Here is an 18675-nt window from a genome sequence, read left to right as displayed (position 1 = left end):
CAGCCAGCAGCTTTTACCTGGTCATTTGGAACGCCTACCTTCCTGCGGCAGGTTCCACAACAAGGGCGTGTATGTGCGGGTTGGGCTACAGAAGATCAGCCACTCTCGAAGCCTACACAAGGAGATCCGGCTGCAGGTGGAGCAGCAGGAGGTGGAGCTACCCAGCATTGAGGGTCTCATCTTCATTAACATCCCCAGGTGCTGGGGCTGGGCTATGAAACTCTGCAGTTTGGGCTAGGTGCTAGGTCTGTGTCTGGCCTGTACCTAACTTTGTATTTTCATCTTTTGGGGGCAGCTGGGGCTCAGGGGCCGACTTGTGGGGCTCTGACAACGACTCAAGGTTTGAGAAGCCACGCATAGACGACGGGCTGTTGGAGGTGGTGGGTGTGACGGGTGTCGTGCACATGGTGAGCAGCCGCAGGCTGGTGGGTAGGCCCTATGGTACCCCTTGGGTCCTACTAGCCAGCTCTGCTTTTGTCTTACTCAGGGCCAGGTACAAGGTGGGCTGCGCTCTGGAATCCGCATTGCCCAAGGCTCCTACTTCCGTGTCACCCTCCTCAAGGCTACTCCAGTGCAGGTGGATGGTGAGCCCTGGGTTCAGGCCCCAGGTCACATGATCATCTCTGCTACTGCACCTAAGGTATATTGGCAAGGCTGTGAGCAGAGGTAAAAATGGGTCAGGGGCAGGGCCAGGCAGGCTGATGCTGTATAGCAGCTGAGGCCAGGTGGGTCTAACTAAGCCTTGACTTTCTGAGACTCCGGGTGTCATGGTGTCCCTGGTGAGAGCCTCAGAGAGGAGGTAAGAACTAAAGATGATATTCAATAGGCTGCAGGCAGCAGCTACTAGACAGCTTTTCTAGGTCTTCCTCTTTTGTGGAGTGGAACCAATTAGTATTCACTGGCCCAGAGGTCTCAGATCTATCTCTTGAAATGTCACTCTAGCCCTCTGACCCTCAATCCCTACCTTTGAACAGGTTCACATGCTGAGGAAGGCTAAGCAGAAGCCCAGGAAGGCTGGCGCCATCAGGGATACGCGAGTGGACACCTTGCCTGCTCCTGAGGGCAATCCTTTATAGAGGAGCCAAGATGAGAGGTCTCAACCACCCAGCCTTTTTCATCTTTGGTTGGTCACACACTGGCTGGCCAACAGATGGACTTAGCTGTAGCACTGACCATAGAATCTTCATGGGTCTTGGGATGTTTCCATCCCAATGTCATGTGCAAACTTAGGAGTGGGTAGGTTAATAGTCATTACTCACGCTGCCATACATAGTACCAATGTCTATGGCTGGGCATGAGGCTCTGGCTAGCTTGTCTTCTGCACAACACTAGTTCTTACAGGAAAAACGGAGCTGGTCCTGTTAGCCACATTCCTTCCTTTGAAACCTCTCTTAAAACCCTCTTAGACCCAATACGTCTGGATGCAGGCCATCCAGGTGGGTCCTCTGATTTCATTTGTTCTTTCAAAGCAGCTAACCATGTTGGGCCCTGGCCTAACAGATCCAGAAAGCTGCCTGTTCTCCTGTATTGACTGGGTGGGTGTGGCATTCTCAAGTCCCCTGGACTTATCACTAGATGTCAGTTTGGGCTTAAGATATTAGTTACAAGGTCTTATCCAGCCATGGACTGACAAAGTTGTACTTAGGGATGGGAATCTTTGTCTACCCTTAGGCTAAGTGAGTTTAGCGATCACTCACACGTCATAGCTGGAATGTGTGCTAGGCCCTTAGTGTCCCTCTTCAACTCCAGAGTGGGCACCTAGTGCCTAGAAGGGTTCAGAACAGGGCCAGGTAGTACCTGGTTGAGGAGTGTGTAAATAACATCTGTTGTGGAGTGGCTTGAACTCCCTTAGACTCAACTTATAGCACTTTATATCCATGGTGTTTGCCTGCCTACAGCCCTTCCTTGTAGCTGTAGAGCTTCTACCCTGGCTCCTACACAAATGGAAGCAGCTCTGATGGCCAGGCCTTGCTGGAGGCACCAGGTTCACAGAACGAGAGAAAAGTGGTCTCTTCCATGCACCCAAGAATTCATTGTCACACTTAAGACCCTAGGAAGATTCTGTCCAAAAATGAGCTGCCTAGCTAAGCCTGGTACATGCCTATAATTCATTTCCCCAGGCTAAAACATAACTGGGTTATAGCGCTAAAGCCCCTCTCAAAAAGTGAAAACATTAAAAAAAAAAAAAAAAGGCTAAAGACATCTAAAGGTCTAGCCCCAGGCCTGGATGGGGAAGACCTATGTGGGAAGTCTCCTGTGATGAGTACCTCCCACCCCTAAAAGTCAGTCAGTGCAGAGCCTTCTCCTGTGTGTCATTACTTGGCTTGTGGACACCTTCAGAAGTGTGACACCAGGGTAGTGTGTGGACCAGGGTGTCTCCCTGCCTGGCAGCTTCATAGGACCATTGTGCCACCCCCCCACCCCACCCCCCCACCCCCGCTTCTGCCAAAACTGCATACAAGTGCATCAGATAGCCATGTGTGAGCTCAGTGTCGATGATCATGTTTACATCATTCTCAATGTTCAAAACAAACTCTTTGTGATGTAATTTTTCATTTTTATTTCAATCTGTAGGAATTGTTTGTAAATTACGATCAGTGTAGCATGTCCTCTGTATTTAAGTGAGACTGTCTTTACGTGGAGTGTGTCCTGTGCACTGGTCCTGTCTTTGTGTGTAATTTATCACTACCTGAATGTGATCTAAGTTATATCTGGGCCAAATACACAGTGTGGGTTTTGCTGTCCCATAGCTGACTCTTGTCTTTGTCTAACAGTGGTACAGGATGGGCAAACAGACTGGCAGGCCCACCAGGGAAGCTCTACACTTTTGAGGATGTGAGCCAGACAGGAGCTTCTCAGGCTGAGTTAGCCTAGACGAGAGCCTATGTGTCACATGCAGGTCAGAGCAAGGCATAGGATAGACCCTTGATCCTGGCTGGATGCTGCTGCCTCAAACAAGATCTCAGTGACAGCTCAAAGTGGCTTGTTCAGGTTAATCAGACAGATAAATTCCCCTGGCAATACTGTGGGCAAGGGAGGAAAGTAAATGGGTAAAAACAATAAATTCTGTTCCGATTAAACCCCTCACTGCAAAGTGTGAACAATGTTCATACTCTTGAAATAGATCTTGATATTTCACAATGTAAACAATACCCAGGCCAATATATCCACAGCCCCAGTGTCACAATAAACTTGGACTAAGACATCTCCATAGGACCCCTTACAATATGCCTAGGATAGGCAGGAGTGGCTTTCTTGGCATTAGCAGGGGCCAGGCAAGAGCTGGGACTGTGTCTCAGGTTCACTCTGGTCTTGTTGGGGATGCTGTGGCCAGAGGCCCCATAGGACTTGAAGGCCTGCCAGGGCAAGGCGTACAAGGAGACGGAGCAACAGGAACGCAAAGGGCACTGAAATCTGCATGAGATGGAAGATGGCTGTGCTGAAACGACTCAGTAGGCAGGTGGCAGCAAAGGCCAGCAGGCTGGCACAGGGATACAGTGCAAGCTTGGCAAACATGAAAGCATGCTCCTGCCCACCAAATTGCACAGCTGGCTGCAGTGTTTCTGTCTGATGCAGCAGGGCTGTAGTCCAGATGGCAAACTGGAAGATGCTGGCAAAGAAGATGATGGCACAGCTGACACGCACACGCTCAAGTTCATCATGGGGTTGCCGGGCAAAAGCCGAGGTCTGCTGGTAGGCCAGAGGAAGGCCACCCACAAAGGCCAGCGATAGTATGTTGAGTAACCCCATGGTCTGTGTAGCCTTCCGAACATGCAGGAAGAGTGAATGGTGGGCAAACCAGAGCAGACCCACTGTGGCGAAGGAGCCGAAGTATGCCAAGAATTGTGGCCCATATGCACCCAGGGCAGCCACAAGGCTGCCACTGAATTTCTCTTGCACATCCTTGGGGTCCGGAACATTGTCCTCACTGGGAAGTATGAACAGATGGCATTTGTAACAACCTCCCAGAGATGACAGGACCAGAAGGGTAGACCAAGCATCATAAAGTGAATTTGAGATTAATGATGTGTGATCTTCAGAACACAAAAATGTTCCCTATGTGCTACTTACATATATTTAGCATACTAAACAGTTACTGTTCTTTCCTCACAATGCTAATTTAACCAGTCCTATATATTCTCTTCCAACTGGTGGCCCTATCTGACAGCCAGAAATGACAGACAGCCCTGGTTGATTGTTGAGGGTAGGACACCTATAGGAGAGATTCTCCACAGCTATCCTAAATCTTGCAGGCTGTGTTCTAACACAGAGTCAACAGATGGGAACCCATCATCTGGACATGAATGATGGGACACCCAAGTGCCAACTACTTCCTCCCAATCATAGTGTAAGGGCAGGAAAGAGCCTGAGGGCTGTCACTCGAGGTTAGACTTCAGGGAGAAGGTAGTAGTAGCCTTCTATTGGCTAGAATTCCTGCCATAACCATAGCCTCTTGGCTGAGTCCTTCAGCCTTGACTGCAGAATGGAAGCAACAGCAGGTTGCTCTGCAATGCTCCTTAAATCTAAGGCCTCAAGAAATCAGATACTAATGAATATTTACTTTTAGCCAATAAGAATTTACGAATTATAGTAGAAAAGGTTATTCAAAAGTATCAGGAAAAGTGTAGTGTCAGGTGCAAAATCTAAAATCAGATTTGTGACATGTTTAATAAAATAAGACTGCAACGGAATATTTGAGGAACCATAGGCTAGAGAAGGCTGGGGGGGTGGGGTGGGGGGAGACTTGGATATAAAAGTGGACATACAGACTAGAGCTCCAACAGTGGGTATAAGGCCTAAGGAAGCTGCCTGAATATTTCTGGAATAGAGAACACAAGGTAACCTTGCAGAAGTCACTCTCCCTAGCACCTGTACTTTCAGGCTGAGAGCAACTGCAATGGGAGACCTTTAGGGAAGAGGGGACCTGCATAAATCTGCAGGCACCTAAGGGAAGATTGGTACTGACAAAGTCTTTCTGGAGTTCCTAAGAACAAGACATTCTCAGACATACTACCACCTAGAAGATGGGTCAAAGCAGCAAACTGGGGTCCTCACCAGATGTCCAGGATGAGGAGTGTGGCCACGATGGCATAGACACCGTCGCTGAAAGCTTCCACCCGCTCTTTGCTGAGGGGCGCATGCAGGTCAACACTGAAGGGCTCCATGTTGTGAGCTGGAGACTCCCTGTGGCCTGTGGATATGCCAGGAGAAGAAACTAGCCTTGCTGAGGGACTATCAGACCAGTGTGGCTACCACTGGCCTCTTTGCCAAGGAGCCAGAAATATACAGGCCAGGAGGGGAAGTGATGCAGAGACGCTTAAGGAGTAGGAAGTAGCCAGGATCCTGCAAACAAACCACCAGATATGGGCTGAACCCAGGAGGGCAAGCCCTGAGCCATCATGCACTGATGCCTTGTTCCCACTCAGCGGTCCTTGGGAGTAGCCTGAAATCTGGTAGAACCTTCCAACATGCTTATTGCAGTGCTGTGCAAGGTCACCTACCTATAAGCTTGTCTTTGCACCAGGTGGTAGCCTTGCTGATGTGAGGGAGGAAGATGACAGTCACCATCAGCAGGTATGACTGCAGAAAGAAATAATAGGTCAGAGTGTTTCCCTGGGGATGGGGACTGCTTACACCTAAAGTCTGGTCCCACTCTTCTGCACCCGATGGAGGGGCAACAGAAGTAACAGAGGAAAAAACCAAACAACTGTCTTTTATGGAAATGAACTGTGTGTAAAGGCACAATCCCAAAAAGGACTGTCATGAGGGACAAATACACACCAGTCATGTGCTCCTAATGAGTACATAATGAATAGTAACAGCACAACAACAAAAGGTAACCATTCCAACTAAGATGGCTAGGAAGGCACTTGAGAAGACACTTCACCTGTGGCTTCCCTGCTCACAGTCTGCTTGCCTACCTGCTTCCCATTCCGCATTCTGCTCTGCTTTTAGGTTATAAAGTCTCTGGGTTCCCTGGGTCCTACTCACCCAGCTGGTATGTTATCTCTTCAAAAGAAAGAGATATCCTGATAGGGCTTTAAGCTTGCATTTGTAGCAGCAGTCACTGGCCTTCATCAGTCTGCTTAAAACCCTGAGTGTTCTTGAAATGCTTACCAAACATTTATTAATTTTTACATATTTAATTTTAATTACATATAATTTTTGTTTGTGTGCATGTGTACAGCTGCTCATTTCTACAGTGTGCATGTGATGGTCAGAGGGCAACTTTCAAGAATCAGTTCTCTCCTTTTACCATGTACGTTCCAGAAACCAAACTCAGGTCATTAGGTTTGGTGGCAAGTACCTATGCCAACTGACCATCTCACCAGCCTGATAGCAAACATTTAAAATAACTAGCATTTGTTATCTTCCACTATGAGGATGCTTTGATTAAAACTTCAGTGTACCTTCATGTATTTAAGTTGACTCTGCTCAAGCCAGCTTCTACTACCTGCTTTGAAAAGACTGTTTTAGCATTGCCTGTTCTTTCTTTGCCTAGCTAGGTTCTTTTCAACTGGGATAAGACTTCCTCTGAGAGTCCCAGCACTCACCAAGGGGAAGAAGAAGAGGGAAAAGACAGCTGCAACAAAACACAGTGCTGGGCCACGGAGGACCAGGTGCAGGATATGCCGCCGGGATAGATCCCTATGTGTAGAGCACTGGATTTGTGGATTCAGCAGATGTGGGAAGTGGAAGGCATAGCCCACAATCATTGCCTGTGGTAAAACAAACAAAACAGGCTATAGAGCACCATCAACAAGTAGAGGGAGTGCCACAGCCAGCTAACCCTTGAACTAACATACACATTTCTAGGGGTCAGGAGCAAGAGTGTTCCCCTAGATAGCCTCCTACCCTGGGATGTTCTGAGACTCTGGGGAGGAGAAGAGAGTTGAAACTCATTCTATTCTATGACTGTAAGGCCCTGGGTAAAGACCTGGACTACCTGGGGTGTAAATCAGGATACTGGCACTTGGCCTGCCCACCTCAAGGCAAACACATATACATACCCTGTGTTCCTACCTGCACAGATCCAATGGCAATCACACACATGCAGAACAGGAAGATGCCCAGGGGCACATCAGGGAATGTTACCATTAGTGAAAACTGTCAAAAGAATCCCCACAAACCCCCCAAAGGACCATCAGAGCTAGGCTCTGAGATGGATATAATGAGCTTCCCTCTCTCTGTACTGGGCACTGAGCAGAAAACTGTCCCAGTGTAGGGACAATGGTATGGGGCTGGGGCTAGGTATATTCAGTCCTCCAACAGAGCACTTCCACCCACTGCTTCAGAATAAAGCCTGTGTCATTATTAATCTTATGTAAAATCCCCTAGATTTGAATTCTCTGCATTATAGACCTGTATACTTGGTCCAACTTCAGACTATATTAGAATTTTAAGTGCTTGTTGATGTGCTAATAGGAGTTATGGGGAGAAGCAGGCAGGAGCAAAGAGCCTCAGAGGCACTCTCATGGCCTATGCCTCCAGCAGCTCTAAGCTCTCTCCTCTACTCAGCCCCAACTACTAGTTCCCATGCAGTCTCTCCTCTAGTTTGCAGTCCAGGTCTTGTACCCAGGGCTACATTTCTGAGGACTGTCACACACAGATGTGCTCAGTGAGGAGTGCAGGGTGATGACTGTTACTCACTGTGTAGGGCAGGAGGGTGATAGTCATCATACAGGCCTGTAATAAAGGGAAAGGAGGGAGGTCACAGTCACCAGAAGGCCTGGCAAGGAACACGGGGGCACTCCAGGAAGGCAGAAATATATCTATAGAGTTTTAGGGCTAGACCCAAAAAGCCTATGCCCCTGTCCTGGACAGACAGATCCCATGAGCCATCTGAGGAGCTTCTAGGAATAGAAAAGTCCAGGCTGTGGGAGGGCTAAGTCATAACTAAGCTCATTTTTCAAAACAACAGTAACTCACCAGGTTGAGCAAGGCAAGTGTATCATCTATTTTTCCAACAACCTGGAACAATCTAAAGTTAGGAGAAAGAAAAGATGGGCCATCATTCAAATATGGCTCCATAATATTAAAATTAAGATGCATCTCCCACAGTATTTTCTAGTTAAAATATCATTGAAGATGTCACTTTTGATCCCACAACTTAGTGGGATTGATGTGACTTAGTAGGCTAAGGTGCTATCAAGCCAGGGTATTGGCTTTGTTGCCCAAACCCACATGAATGGGGTAAAGAACTAAATTCTACAAGTTATCCTGATGCTGGCGCATACTCACATGCATTTATCCACACATGCACAAAATAACATGTGATTTGTAAAGATGTAAATACTACCTAATCTATCAAAGCCAGAAAACTTGAATCAAGCACACTTTATATGTGAAGCACATACCTTTCCCACACATTCTTCCTTGCAGAAACAATCTGAAGAAACTACCTGTACAGCTGGTGGCTTTTATGGGTAATCTTTTTATAGAAAGCCTTGAGGTAGGGGAGTTTTAACTGTCCAGGGAGTTCCTGCTAAAGGCAGGACTAGGAGTGTGGCTGTGAGTCTCCTGTCCCATGAGTTTTGTCCAGCCATACTTTCTGGAAATAAGCCTCTGGGGATGTATATTGCTCTATCATGCAATATACTGTCTTTAGACATTATGTCTAAAATACAGTTTAAAGAAAGGAAGTGCTCTTTTCTTATTCCCCCTCCCCCCCAAAGATCTCATATACTGCACCTGTTAGAATTTGTTATTTAACAGAGGTAGTTTTGTATGGAGATACTACAATATAAACAGAAAACAAATTGGAGCACTATCCTTGCTCCACAAGCATAGGCCACCAAGGATCCTAAAGCCTACCATGCCTGGGTCCTACAATAGGGTTGCCCCCAACAGTACCTGACCATAATTCAGATGTCACCCATCCAACACCAAGGCCTTCTTTCTGGACCGGACTCAGCTGAACTGCCATGCCCTCTCTAGGAAGCTCATGGCAGTGACACAGGCTCATTTGGGTTTAAGTCTTCCTTAATAAGCCAAACCGAAGGGACTTCAACCCTAGAGGCAGCTGGCTACCTGCTAGTTCTAAGCTCATGTGTATAAGAGAGCACTCAAAGCAAGCCACAGAATAGCTCTATGAAGTTCTTTCTTCACAGCCCCCGAGCCTGAGAACCTGACTGTCCATGTGTTCCACAGAGGGTGTGGCCCTGGTGAAAGAACCATGAAGCTAGTATAGGGAAGGTTGGCTACAGCTACAGGGAGACCAAAGGGATAAGCCTGGATTTGAAACATCTATCACCATCATCTTGCTGAGAACAAGTGTGTAACATGAAACACATGCTGCATTTTTAAATAGCAGTGAGCGGAACGCATGCCTTTAATCCCAGCACTTAAGGCAGCAAAGGCAGGATTTCTGAGTTCAAGGCCAATCTGGCCTACTACATAGATATTTCTTCCCCTTCCCTACACACACACACACACACACACACACACACACACACACACACGGAAGGGGGGGGAGGAAGGGAGGGGAAGGAGAAGTGAAGTAGGTCATAAAATGTTTACTAGAAAAAAAAATGTTTACCAGAATTTGCAAGTTTTTCTGTATCTTGAACATTCTTTGAAGAATATTTCCTTTGGACATGCTAATCTGCAGCCAGGAGTATAACACCCACATGCCCAGCTCTTCCTATAGAAGCCTTCTGTCCCCTTGCCTGTCTGGCATTCAGTGGTCAGGGGCTAATGCAGCTATGGAGCCCTGTGTCCTGGGATCCTAAAGAGCCTTATTCTTTCCTAGGACACAACTCAGACATCAGAATGTAATCTGTAGGCTCAGCTTCTATACAGGGAAGGGTTCATAACCATAAACCCTTATGACATAGCCATTAAGCTTGTCTCTTCTCTGCTATGTTCTATTCTGGTCTTCCAGTGAGTCTAGCAGGTGAATATTTTCCTGCCTCTCCTAAAAGACAGGAAAAGGGGGAGGGTAGTGTTGTAGAGCCAGGTCTTCTTTGGAACAGTCTTGACCATGTTGTACTGTCCTGAGTGTAAGTCTCAGAGTGAGAACCAGAGGCCAAGGTGGGAAGAGGCAGCTCCCCTGGGACACAACATGTGAACCAAGAGGCCCACAGATACCAAGAACAATACATCTCTGTAGTACTGTAACAGTCCATTCTTTTGCCTACCCTGAGTAAATCATGACAATGAGGATCTGTGTTAAAGGTCTAATTCCCTACCTGGTATGTGCTGTCCAGGCCACAGTAACGATTAGAAATGTCATGAGGTAGACAGCGATCCTAGTTGCTAGGAGTTTCTGTATACTTTTGTCAAACTGCTGTATGAAAAGAACACTGCTATTAGAACAAAGTAACACACGATCCAACAGTGGTCATTTCAATGGCAACACTCACCCTATAGCACAGTGAGGCATTTAGGAAGGTCCCCAGTCTCAAAGTGCACAACATAGTCTATGTCTGCTCTAAGTCTAATCTCACTTCTACCAAACTTACCCCACACTACAGTAGTACTGTGACCATACTTTAGAAGAAAAACCTCAGCAGTTCGGGACCTCCCCAAAGATTTACATCAGCTTGCAGGTATGGTAGAGCCAGACCTCACTGTTGTGGGGGCTGGCTGGATAGAGCTGCAGCCTGCCTCCCTCAGGATGCATAGTACTCATGAGTCTTGTATGGCAAATCACATGGAATGAAACCAAGGAAGGCACCTCAGTGTCCCAAGTCTCAACGTTATTTCACATAAAGAAAAAAAAAAAAAGGCCCATAGAGTTGGATATAAACAAAAATTCTTTTAGAAAAGCTCTTTGTTAACCATATAGAATGGCTTGGTATAAGTCTGGGGTGGGCATTGTTCCTCCTCTTCTCAGTAGAGGATATCAGTGCCTGTCTGCCTAGCTAGAAATAAAACCTCCTTTGCCAGAGCCTGTGCTTGAGCCCTGCCCCTCCACTCTGAATACATATCCTTCTCTGAGGAAGTACAGATGTCCTGCCCACTCACTAAATTTCCTGCCTTGGGCTCTGCTGCCTACAGATTTGGGGGTTGGCTCCCCAAGTCCAAGTCGGGTTTTCTTACTGGTCCACTGAACAAACCAGACTGTTCCTGTTACCTGTTCTGGTGAGATCTCTGTGTGGGTCACAGGCAGGATCTAAAGGAACAAAGATAAAAATAACCAAGAGATACTTCTTGGGCTGGGGCTCCTCAGAAGCACAAGGTATGTGGGCTCTTGACCATTGCTGGGCAGCCTCTGCCTGAATGAAGGGTTTGGGCATCTGAGGCTGCTACAGAAATGAGTGGTAGGCTTGAGGTGGGCCCCACACTGACCATGACAGTGGCGATGATGGATAGCAGTGCATCACTGAAGCCCAGCATGCGGTGGGAGCTCTGTGTCCCCTCCTCATTTCTCCTGTGTAGGGATGAGTCTCCCTCGGAATCCACTGCCTGCTCCTCAGTCTGGAGCCTGGACATGGTGGGGCCAACAAGTTGTCACAGCAGCCGGGGAAGAAGTGTAGCTCTGAGCATATCAGAGGGATGTCTCAACCCTGCAGACTTTAGGCATTTCGATGCAGAGACAAGTGCTAGGTATAAGGGACAAAAAGAGAGACACTTCACAAGGTAACCTTTCCAGATTTCCACCCACAGGCTAAGAGTGTTAGTACCAGGCTCATCAGTGAGTTCTCGATTGGGGCAATACATTCTCCGTTCTCCGTCTTAGTGGGAAAGCTCTGATGATACAAGGTTATAAGCTCAGCATAGCATGGTACCATGAAGGGCCTGAAATCTGACCCCAAGTTGCCCCTAAAAGCTGCTTTGTCAGCTTGAGTTACCTTGAGTTGCCTATCTCTTGGCTAACAAGAATGTTCCTTAGGGTCATAACTGCTTAAGGTCACAGGGTCTGGGATGTTTTTAACTTTTTCAGAAGCAATGCTGGATAGACAAGTGAGATGCCATCTGGGACATTCTCTGGGGAGGAGAGAAATTTGTGCCCCAGGAGTAAAGGGCTGAAGTAAAGCTATAGAATCTATCTGCACTCTACACGAGAATGGTAAAAACACAGGGAACCACTCAAAGCTACAGGATATGGAAGAGGTGAGGCACTAGCAAGTATTTTCTAAGATCCCACTTGTGATCAGGGGAGAGAGAATAAGAGTGTGGCAAGGATGGTCAGAACGCTGGAGCTGTGACCAGTGTAAGGTGGAGTATGTCTGCCTAAGCAGGATACAGAAGTGTTCCTGGGAAGCAGGTCCTGAGACTATAAGAGAAAGGTTAATTCCTTGGGTCCAGGAAGGCCCAGGTCAACCAGGCCCAACAATATAAATGTGCCCTGCTTTGGGCATGTTTACTGAGACAGGGGAAGGACACCCTCAGACAGCAGAGGTGAGGAAGGAGGCTGTGAAGGAAGGAGTTAGACTATGGAGTCACTAACACAGTTAGGGAAGATGAGGTTGCAAGGTGGATAGTCAGGGGTAGAAGGTAGTGGTAGTTCCTGGGAGGGTGACAAAGTAGGAGCCAGGATGCTTGGAGGAGGAAGCTTTACAAAGCTTGTGGTCACAAGCACAAGCCCTTTAGTAATGAAACAAAGTAAACACACAGTATGACTGGTTTTACTCTGAAGAGGATCTGCTGTCATAACATCAGGTACCACACCATGAAAATATATATGACAAACAACAAACAAACAAACAGAAAACCAACAACAGATTTATTAGCTCCAGAATAAACCTGGATGGTAAGGGCAGGAATGGGTAGCAACATGGCTTTTGTTGTATTTCTGGTTTATTTTCACTTGAGGTTCACTCTTTAGATCAGTGGTTCGCAACATTCCTAATGCTGCAAGCCCAAATCAGGAATTTCAACTTCATTTAGTTGGAATTGAGCCTCTTAAATGGAAGATGATGTGGACTTTAAGACAGGAGATACAGGAGCCTCAGCCACTTCCTAACACAGTGTTCAGCATTACATAAAATGGCTTTGTGGTACTCAAAGACCAGCCATGTAAAATCACCAAAATGCCCAGTAGGTTGACAGTTTTTTGTTGTTTTGTTTTTCAAGACAGAGTTTCTCTGGGTAGCCCCAACTGTCCTGGAACTCACTCTGTAGACTAGACCTGCCTCTGCCTTGTGGTTTTTTTTTTTTTTTTTTTTTTTTTGGTTTTTCGAGGCAGGGTTTCTCTGTGTAGCCTTGGCTGTCCTGGATCTCACTTTGGTAGACCAGGCTGGCCTCGAACTCAGAAATCCGCCTGCCTCTGCCTCCCGAGTGCTGGGATTAAAGGCGTGCGCCACCACGCCCGGCTCTGCCTTGTGTTTTAAGTGCTGGGATTAAAGGCGGGTACCAACATCATTTGTAGTCACTGGCCCCTTACTTAGAGACTTTCTATTGTCTTAAACCCATGTCTGAGTAGTCTTCTCTGGTGGACACTCACAGCAATAAGAAGTTCAGAAGTACATTTCTTTACACATGTTCCAGGTGTAGTTCTTTTAAAATATGCAATTTGCAGATTCTTCCTCTCATCCACTCCTGATCTTCCTGCTTTAGCTCCTGATTTACTGGGATGTACCGCCATGCCTGGCTTTTCCCCCATGGAATTTTAAAGCAAGTTTAATACATAATACACTCCTTAATATTTTATCTCATTGACATCTTGCATTAAAGTGACCTATTTGTTACAATTGACACAATACTGACACATCATTAAAAGTCCATAGTTGACTTTACAGTTTATTAGGTTATACTGAGAAATGCTTGATGACATATATCTATCTTTATGGCATTAAACAAAATATTTTTACTATCTTAAAAGTCCTCTGTGCGCTACCTGTTGTGTCTCACTCAATTGCAATCTCTTCTTCTTTTTTTTTTTTTTTATTTATTATATGTAAGTACACTGTAGCTGTCTTCAGACACTCCAGAAGAGGGCGCCAGATCTCGTTACGGATGGTTGTGAGCCACCATGTGGTTGCTGGGATTTGAACTCTGGACCTTCGGAAGAGCAGTCGGGTGCTCTTACCCACTGAGCCATCTCACCAGCCCCCTGCAATCTCTTCTTAACCCTTGGCAACTGCTGGCTTTTTTTTTTTTCCTTTTCTTTTTTTCTTTTTACTGTCTCCATACTTTTACTTTTCCCAGAATGTCATGTAACTAAAATTGTAATAGATTTTTCAACTTTCTAGCTGACTGTCATCAGTACCAAAGTTAAGGAATCCTGACAAAGATAATCATATAAAAATATGCATTTTAGTTATTCCTTTCCAATATGGCTGCCTTATTGTTACATTATTTACTATTTCCAATACAATGTTGAATAGAATAAGACCACCCTTGGCTTACTGATCTCAGGGGTAAAATATTAGGTTATATTATGTATGATAACAATTGTAACATTTTCAAAGATGACCCAAGTATGTTGAAAATGCTTCTGTTTATTCCTGGTTTTGCTTAATTTTTTTTTTTTTTTTAGTATTTTTAAAATTTTTGAATTGTGTGCACACACCTGTGTAGTGCCCACAGATGCCAGAGCTGAGCATCTGATCCTCTGAAACTGGAGGTCCAGATGGCTGTGGGCTACTTCTGGTGCTCTGGCACAGCACCAAGTGCCCTTAACTTCTCCAGCCCCTGCTTAGTTGTTGTTTTAAATCAGGAACGGGTACTGGGTTTTGTCAAATGCTTTTTCGTTAACCACTGTAGCCCTGGCTGCCCTGGAACTCACTATCTATCAGGCTGGCCTTGAATTAGCAGAGATCCACCTGGCTCTACTTCCCAAGGCCTATTATTAAAGGTGTACCTCACTATGCCAGGCTATTTGGTTTTGTTCTTCACTTTTTAGTAAGCATAAATTACATTGGTCAAAATTTAAATACAAAGTCAAGTTTGCATTCCACAGATAAACCTCAACCAGTTATGATGTGTTATTTTATATATAGAGAAACTAGATATCCTTCATTTGAGATGCCTAGAAACAGTATTTCATATGTCAAAAAAAAATTGGGGCAATGGACATTTTATTGGCTGGACATTTTCTTTCTTTTTGTTTTGTTTTGTTTTGTTTTGTTTTTCGAGACAGGGTTTCTCCGTGCAGCCCTGGCTGTCCTGGAACTCACTTTGTAGATCAGGCTGGCCTCAAACTCAGATATCCGCCTGCCTCTGCCTCCCAAGTGCTGGGATTAAAGGCATGTGCCACCACTGCCCAGCTTGGCTGGACATTTTCAATCCCAAAGTAAAAAGCCTGAAACCGTTTGAGCACCAACCATTGTTGGCACTTAAAAAGTTTTGGATTGGCTGGATTGATGGCTCAGTGGTTAAGAGCACTGACTGCCCTTCCAGAGGTCCTGGGTTCAATTCCCAGCAACCACATGGTGGCTCACAACCATCTGTAATGGAATCCGATGCCCTCTTCTGGTGTGTCTGAAGAGAGCAACAGTGTACTCACATACATAAATGAATAAATCTTTTTTTAAAAAACATTTTGGATTTTGGATTAAGAATGGTCAAACTTTACCAGACTTATTTTGCTAACACATTTTTAAAACAATTTTTAAAAATGTATCTTTATGGGCTGGTGAGATGACTCAGTGATTAAGAGCACTGATGGCTCTTCCAAAGGTCCTGAGTTCGAATCCCAGCAACCACATGGTGGCTCACAACTATCCGTAATGAGATCTGACTCCCTCTTCTGGGGTGTCTAAAGACAGCTACAGTGTACTTACATATAATAAATAAATAAATAAATAAATAAATAAATAAATAAATAAATAAATCTTTTTAAAAAATGTATCTTTATGAAAAATATTAGTTTGTTGCTTTCTTGTATTATTTTTGCCAAGTTAGGTAGGAGTTGAGAAATACTTCAATTTTCTGTATAAACTCATGTAGATTTAAAAAAAAAATTTTTTTTTCTTAAATGTTTAGTGGATTCCTAGTAGAGCCATGTAAGTCTGAAATCCTTTGAGTGATTTTAATCTAGAAAGTGAATGCTTTAACAGGTTTAGAATTGTTTAAGTTACCTACTTCTTCCTGAGAAAGCTTAGTTTATATTTCCAATGAATTCATTTATTTAACTAAGTTGAATTCACTGGGAAAATGTTCACAACAGCCTTTGGTTATCCTTTCAATAGACATTTCCCTTATTTGTGATCTCAGTAATTTTTCTTTTTCTTACTCAATTTGGCCTGTGACTTCTAAGTTTTACTGACTCAAAGAATCAGTTCTTGTTTCATTGATTATTTATTGTTTGTTCCACTGCACTTTGGTATTTATCTTCCTTAAATTACTTTGCGTTTCATTTTTCTGATTTTTTAAAAGATGAACACTAAAGTCACTAAATGTGATCAATTTCCTACTAATGACTTAATACTATCCCATTATTTTGAAATTCTATATTTTTATTTTCAGCTTGTACAAAACTACTACCTTTGATTTCTTCTTCACATAAAAGGATACTATCCTTTTCCATTCAGAAACATTTTTTCACACTGCTAATTTCTAGTTAAATTCATTGTGATCAGATAACATGCTTGTTTCATTGCCCAGATGTTCTAGGTTAGTAATTCTTTACACACTTGGAAAATATGTGTATCTGCTAATTAATACTAATTCTGTGCATTAATAGGAATTGCTGATTACTCTAATTAATAGGTATTGCTCTATAAATGTTCATTAATTCAAGATGATTGACAGGGCTATTTAAGTCCTCTATATCCTCTGTGATTTTCTGGATACTTATCATTCATTGAGAAAACAATCTCCAACTAACTCAACTTCCAATTTGTCTCTCTCCTTTTGGGTCTATTAACTTCTCAGCTAACACACTTTATAAATTTGGCTTTATAGTTGATACATCTTTTTTTGTTTTAAACTAAAATTTTTTTGTGTATGACTTTTGCCTGCATATACCTATGTGCACCACATGCATACTTAGTGCCTACAGAAGTTTAAAGAGGGCCCTGAATCCCCTGGAACTGGAGTTATAAGTGGTTGTGAGCTGCCATGTGGATGTTGGGAATTGAACCTCAGCACTCTGCAAGCACAAGAGTTCTAAACCACCGAGCCATCTCTTCAGCCCTGATACATTCTTTTTATGGTTTCACCCCTTCATCATTATAAAATAACTTACTCTTTGGCATTATCTTTTACTACCACAAGAGAATGTGTTGGTGGAGGAAGAGCATGGATTCAGTTTTAAATCTGTATGTGTACATACATGAGGTGGGATCACGAGAGACCACAAGATGCAGTTCCAGTTAAAATGGTCTTGGAATGGCATCTACTACAATGCCATAAAATTGATCTATAATTACATGATTTAGAAATTTCCACTTGTCCTAGGTCATGCCAGCAAGAGTTTATGGCGTCAAGTTTCATTATATGCTATAGTGAACTGTTCGTGATGTTTCTCATGATGCTGTTTTAGGTCTCTTGAAGGCTACCAAGCCTCCAATTCCCTACTTTTTCCTCTTGCTTTCAGATTTATTTTCCTTCTAAATAGTGAGATCTGAAGCCACCAAAAAATAAAAAATCCCTCAACTTCATTCCAGTAATAACATAAAGTTACCTGCAACTGCAAGCCGTAGCTACTTCCTCCTCCCTGCCTCTTATAAGTGATTCTCTTATAGAAAGGTGCCATTTCTATACCAACACTAAATATCCTCTATCTGGATGTGACTTGACTGTCCTACTATTCTGAGACAGTACTCCTCTCCACTATACTGGAAAGCCTTCACTCTCTCCCATTGGCTTTAGGCTGCTCAAGTCTCCCATCTAAGATCATGTTAACAACACACTGCCCTTTCAGCTCCCACACTCTTCTCCACAAATCTCCTCAGTTACCTACAGGTACCATCTCTACTTCATCAGTTCTTTATTCCTCCAGGTGTTATCCAAAGCTTCCACTTCACCATTTCTAGGAAACTACTGTCTCACCTACCACGTACCTGACTGTATACGAATGATAATCTTTCATTTCTTTTCTACTTGACTTTTTAAAGAGCAGGTAGTCCCTCCCCCCAAAAGGTGTATTTAATAGCATACAATCCTGGGACAGTTAAGATGTTGATTTGGGCTTAAGGATCCATTTTTCAGTCCAAAAGCACATACTCTACCCAAGGCTCTGCAATTTCATATGGCTTCAGAAACCACGGAGGTACGGAGACGGGTGGGGAATCCCATGACTTTGCCTCACCTGAGATGGACAGCTCTAAGTGTTTGACATCACACGGGATTCTGCGTCCAGTGCTGCCAGGTGACTTTTGTATACACGTTGTGAAGCTTTCTCCGCCCCCTTTTAAAACTTACGTTTTTCGGTCTTAATTCTAGCAACTAGTTCATCCTCCCCCAAACCTGTGTGGACCAAAACATAAATGTCTGTGGTTCATAGGCTGGCTGCTTGTCTGCAAGATACCCTCTTCTCCTAAACCGGGCATTAGGGACACTTAGGGTGGGCTCCAGGCCTCGCTTTACCTTGAGGCGTCAGGCGCGAGGGGCGGGCTCTGGGGCGGTCCGCAGCGCGCGCCCAACGTCCCGCGACGCTCTAGCCACCGAGGCTGGACCTGGGCCAGCGGAAGCAACCAGACGAGGTAAGGGTCAGATGGCGACAGCCCTACCTCCGTGCCTCCTAGGAGCTTGAGGTCCGTAGGATCGCACCCTCTGCGCCTGCGCCTGCGCCTGCTGCTGCTGCTGCTGCTGCTGCTGCTGGCTCTGCAGAAACACGCGCCC

General features: G+C 44.8%; 2 protein-coding genes across 5 annotated transcripts in view; one reads left to right on the top strand and one right to left on the bottom strand.

Moving 5' to 3' along the window:
• Positions 1 to 2749, top strand: part of Dgkq (diacylglycerol kinase theta) — a 13693-nt gene extending 10944 nt beyond the window's left edge. Inside the window, exons 20-23 of the mRNA XM_021162189.3 lie at positions 52 to 198; positions 296 to 407; positions 488 to 640; positions 975 to 2749. Of these exons, the coding sequence (XP_021017848.1) occupies positions 52 to 198; positions 296 to 407; positions 488 to 640; positions 975 to 1076 (514 nt within the window). The 3' untranslated portion in view covers positions 1077 to 2749. The remainder of the gene's footprint in view (positions 1 to 51; positions 199 to 295; positions 408 to 487; positions 641 to 974) is intronic.
• On the bottom strand, positions 2537 to 18675 carry Tmem175 (transmembrane protein 175). Of its 4 annotated transcripts, XM_021162200.3 has the most exons (12): positions 18421 to 18637; positions 18143 to 18300; positions 11293 to 11546; positions 11078 to 11116; positions 10191 to 10288; positions 7930 to 7981; positions 7651 to 7686; positions 7024 to 7107; positions 6555 to 6719; positions 5502 to 5580; positions 5056 to 5191; positions 2537 to 3928 (listed from the first exon to the last, which is right to left on the bottom strand). In XM_021162200.3, exons 3-12 carry the CDS (start codon positions 11434 to 11436, stop codon positions 3262 to 3264), a joined length of 1500 nt encoding a protein of 499 aa, XP_021017859.1. In that variant the 5' UTR covers positions 11437 to 11546; positions 18143 to 18300; positions 18421 to 18637; the 3' UTR covers positions 2537 to 3261. The 4 variants fall into 4 exon arrangements, with proteins under 4 accessions (XP_021017859.1, XP_021017855.1, XP_021017856.1 ...); XM_021162196.3 differs by lacking the exon at positions 18143 to 18300 and having other exon boundaries at positions 18564 to 18675; XM_021162197.3 differs by lacking the exon at positions 18143 to 18300.

This window comes from Mus caroli, unplaced genomic scaffold (genome assembly GCF_978045245.1).
Source record: "Mus caroli unplaced genomic scaffold, Mus_caroli_1 scaffold_4, whole genome shotgun sequence".
NCBI classification, from domain to species: Eukaryota; Metazoa; Chordata; class Mammalia; order Rodentia; family Muridae; genus Mus; species Mus caroli.
The sequence above is the reverse complement of the archived record's forward strand: the minus strand, read 5'-3'. Positions and strand labels throughout refer to the sequence as shown.

What these genes read in the sequence shown, in the direction of transcription:
- Tmem175 (XM_021162196.3), bottom strand. Translation starts at nt 11,436, where the DNA reads ATGTCCAGGCTCCAGACTGAGGAGCAGGCAGTGGATTCCGAGGGAGAC. An exon ending in GCCTGGACAGCACATACCAG is followed by an intron (nt 7,982 to 10,190) that starts GTAGGGAATTAG and finishes TCCTAACTTTAG; the next exon opens with ATTGTTCCAGGTTGTTGGAA. An exon ending in TTGCCATTGGATCTGTGCAG is followed by an intron (nt 6,720 to 7,023) that starts GTAGGAACACAG and finishes GTTTTACCACAG; the next exon opens with GCAATGATTGTGGGCTATGC.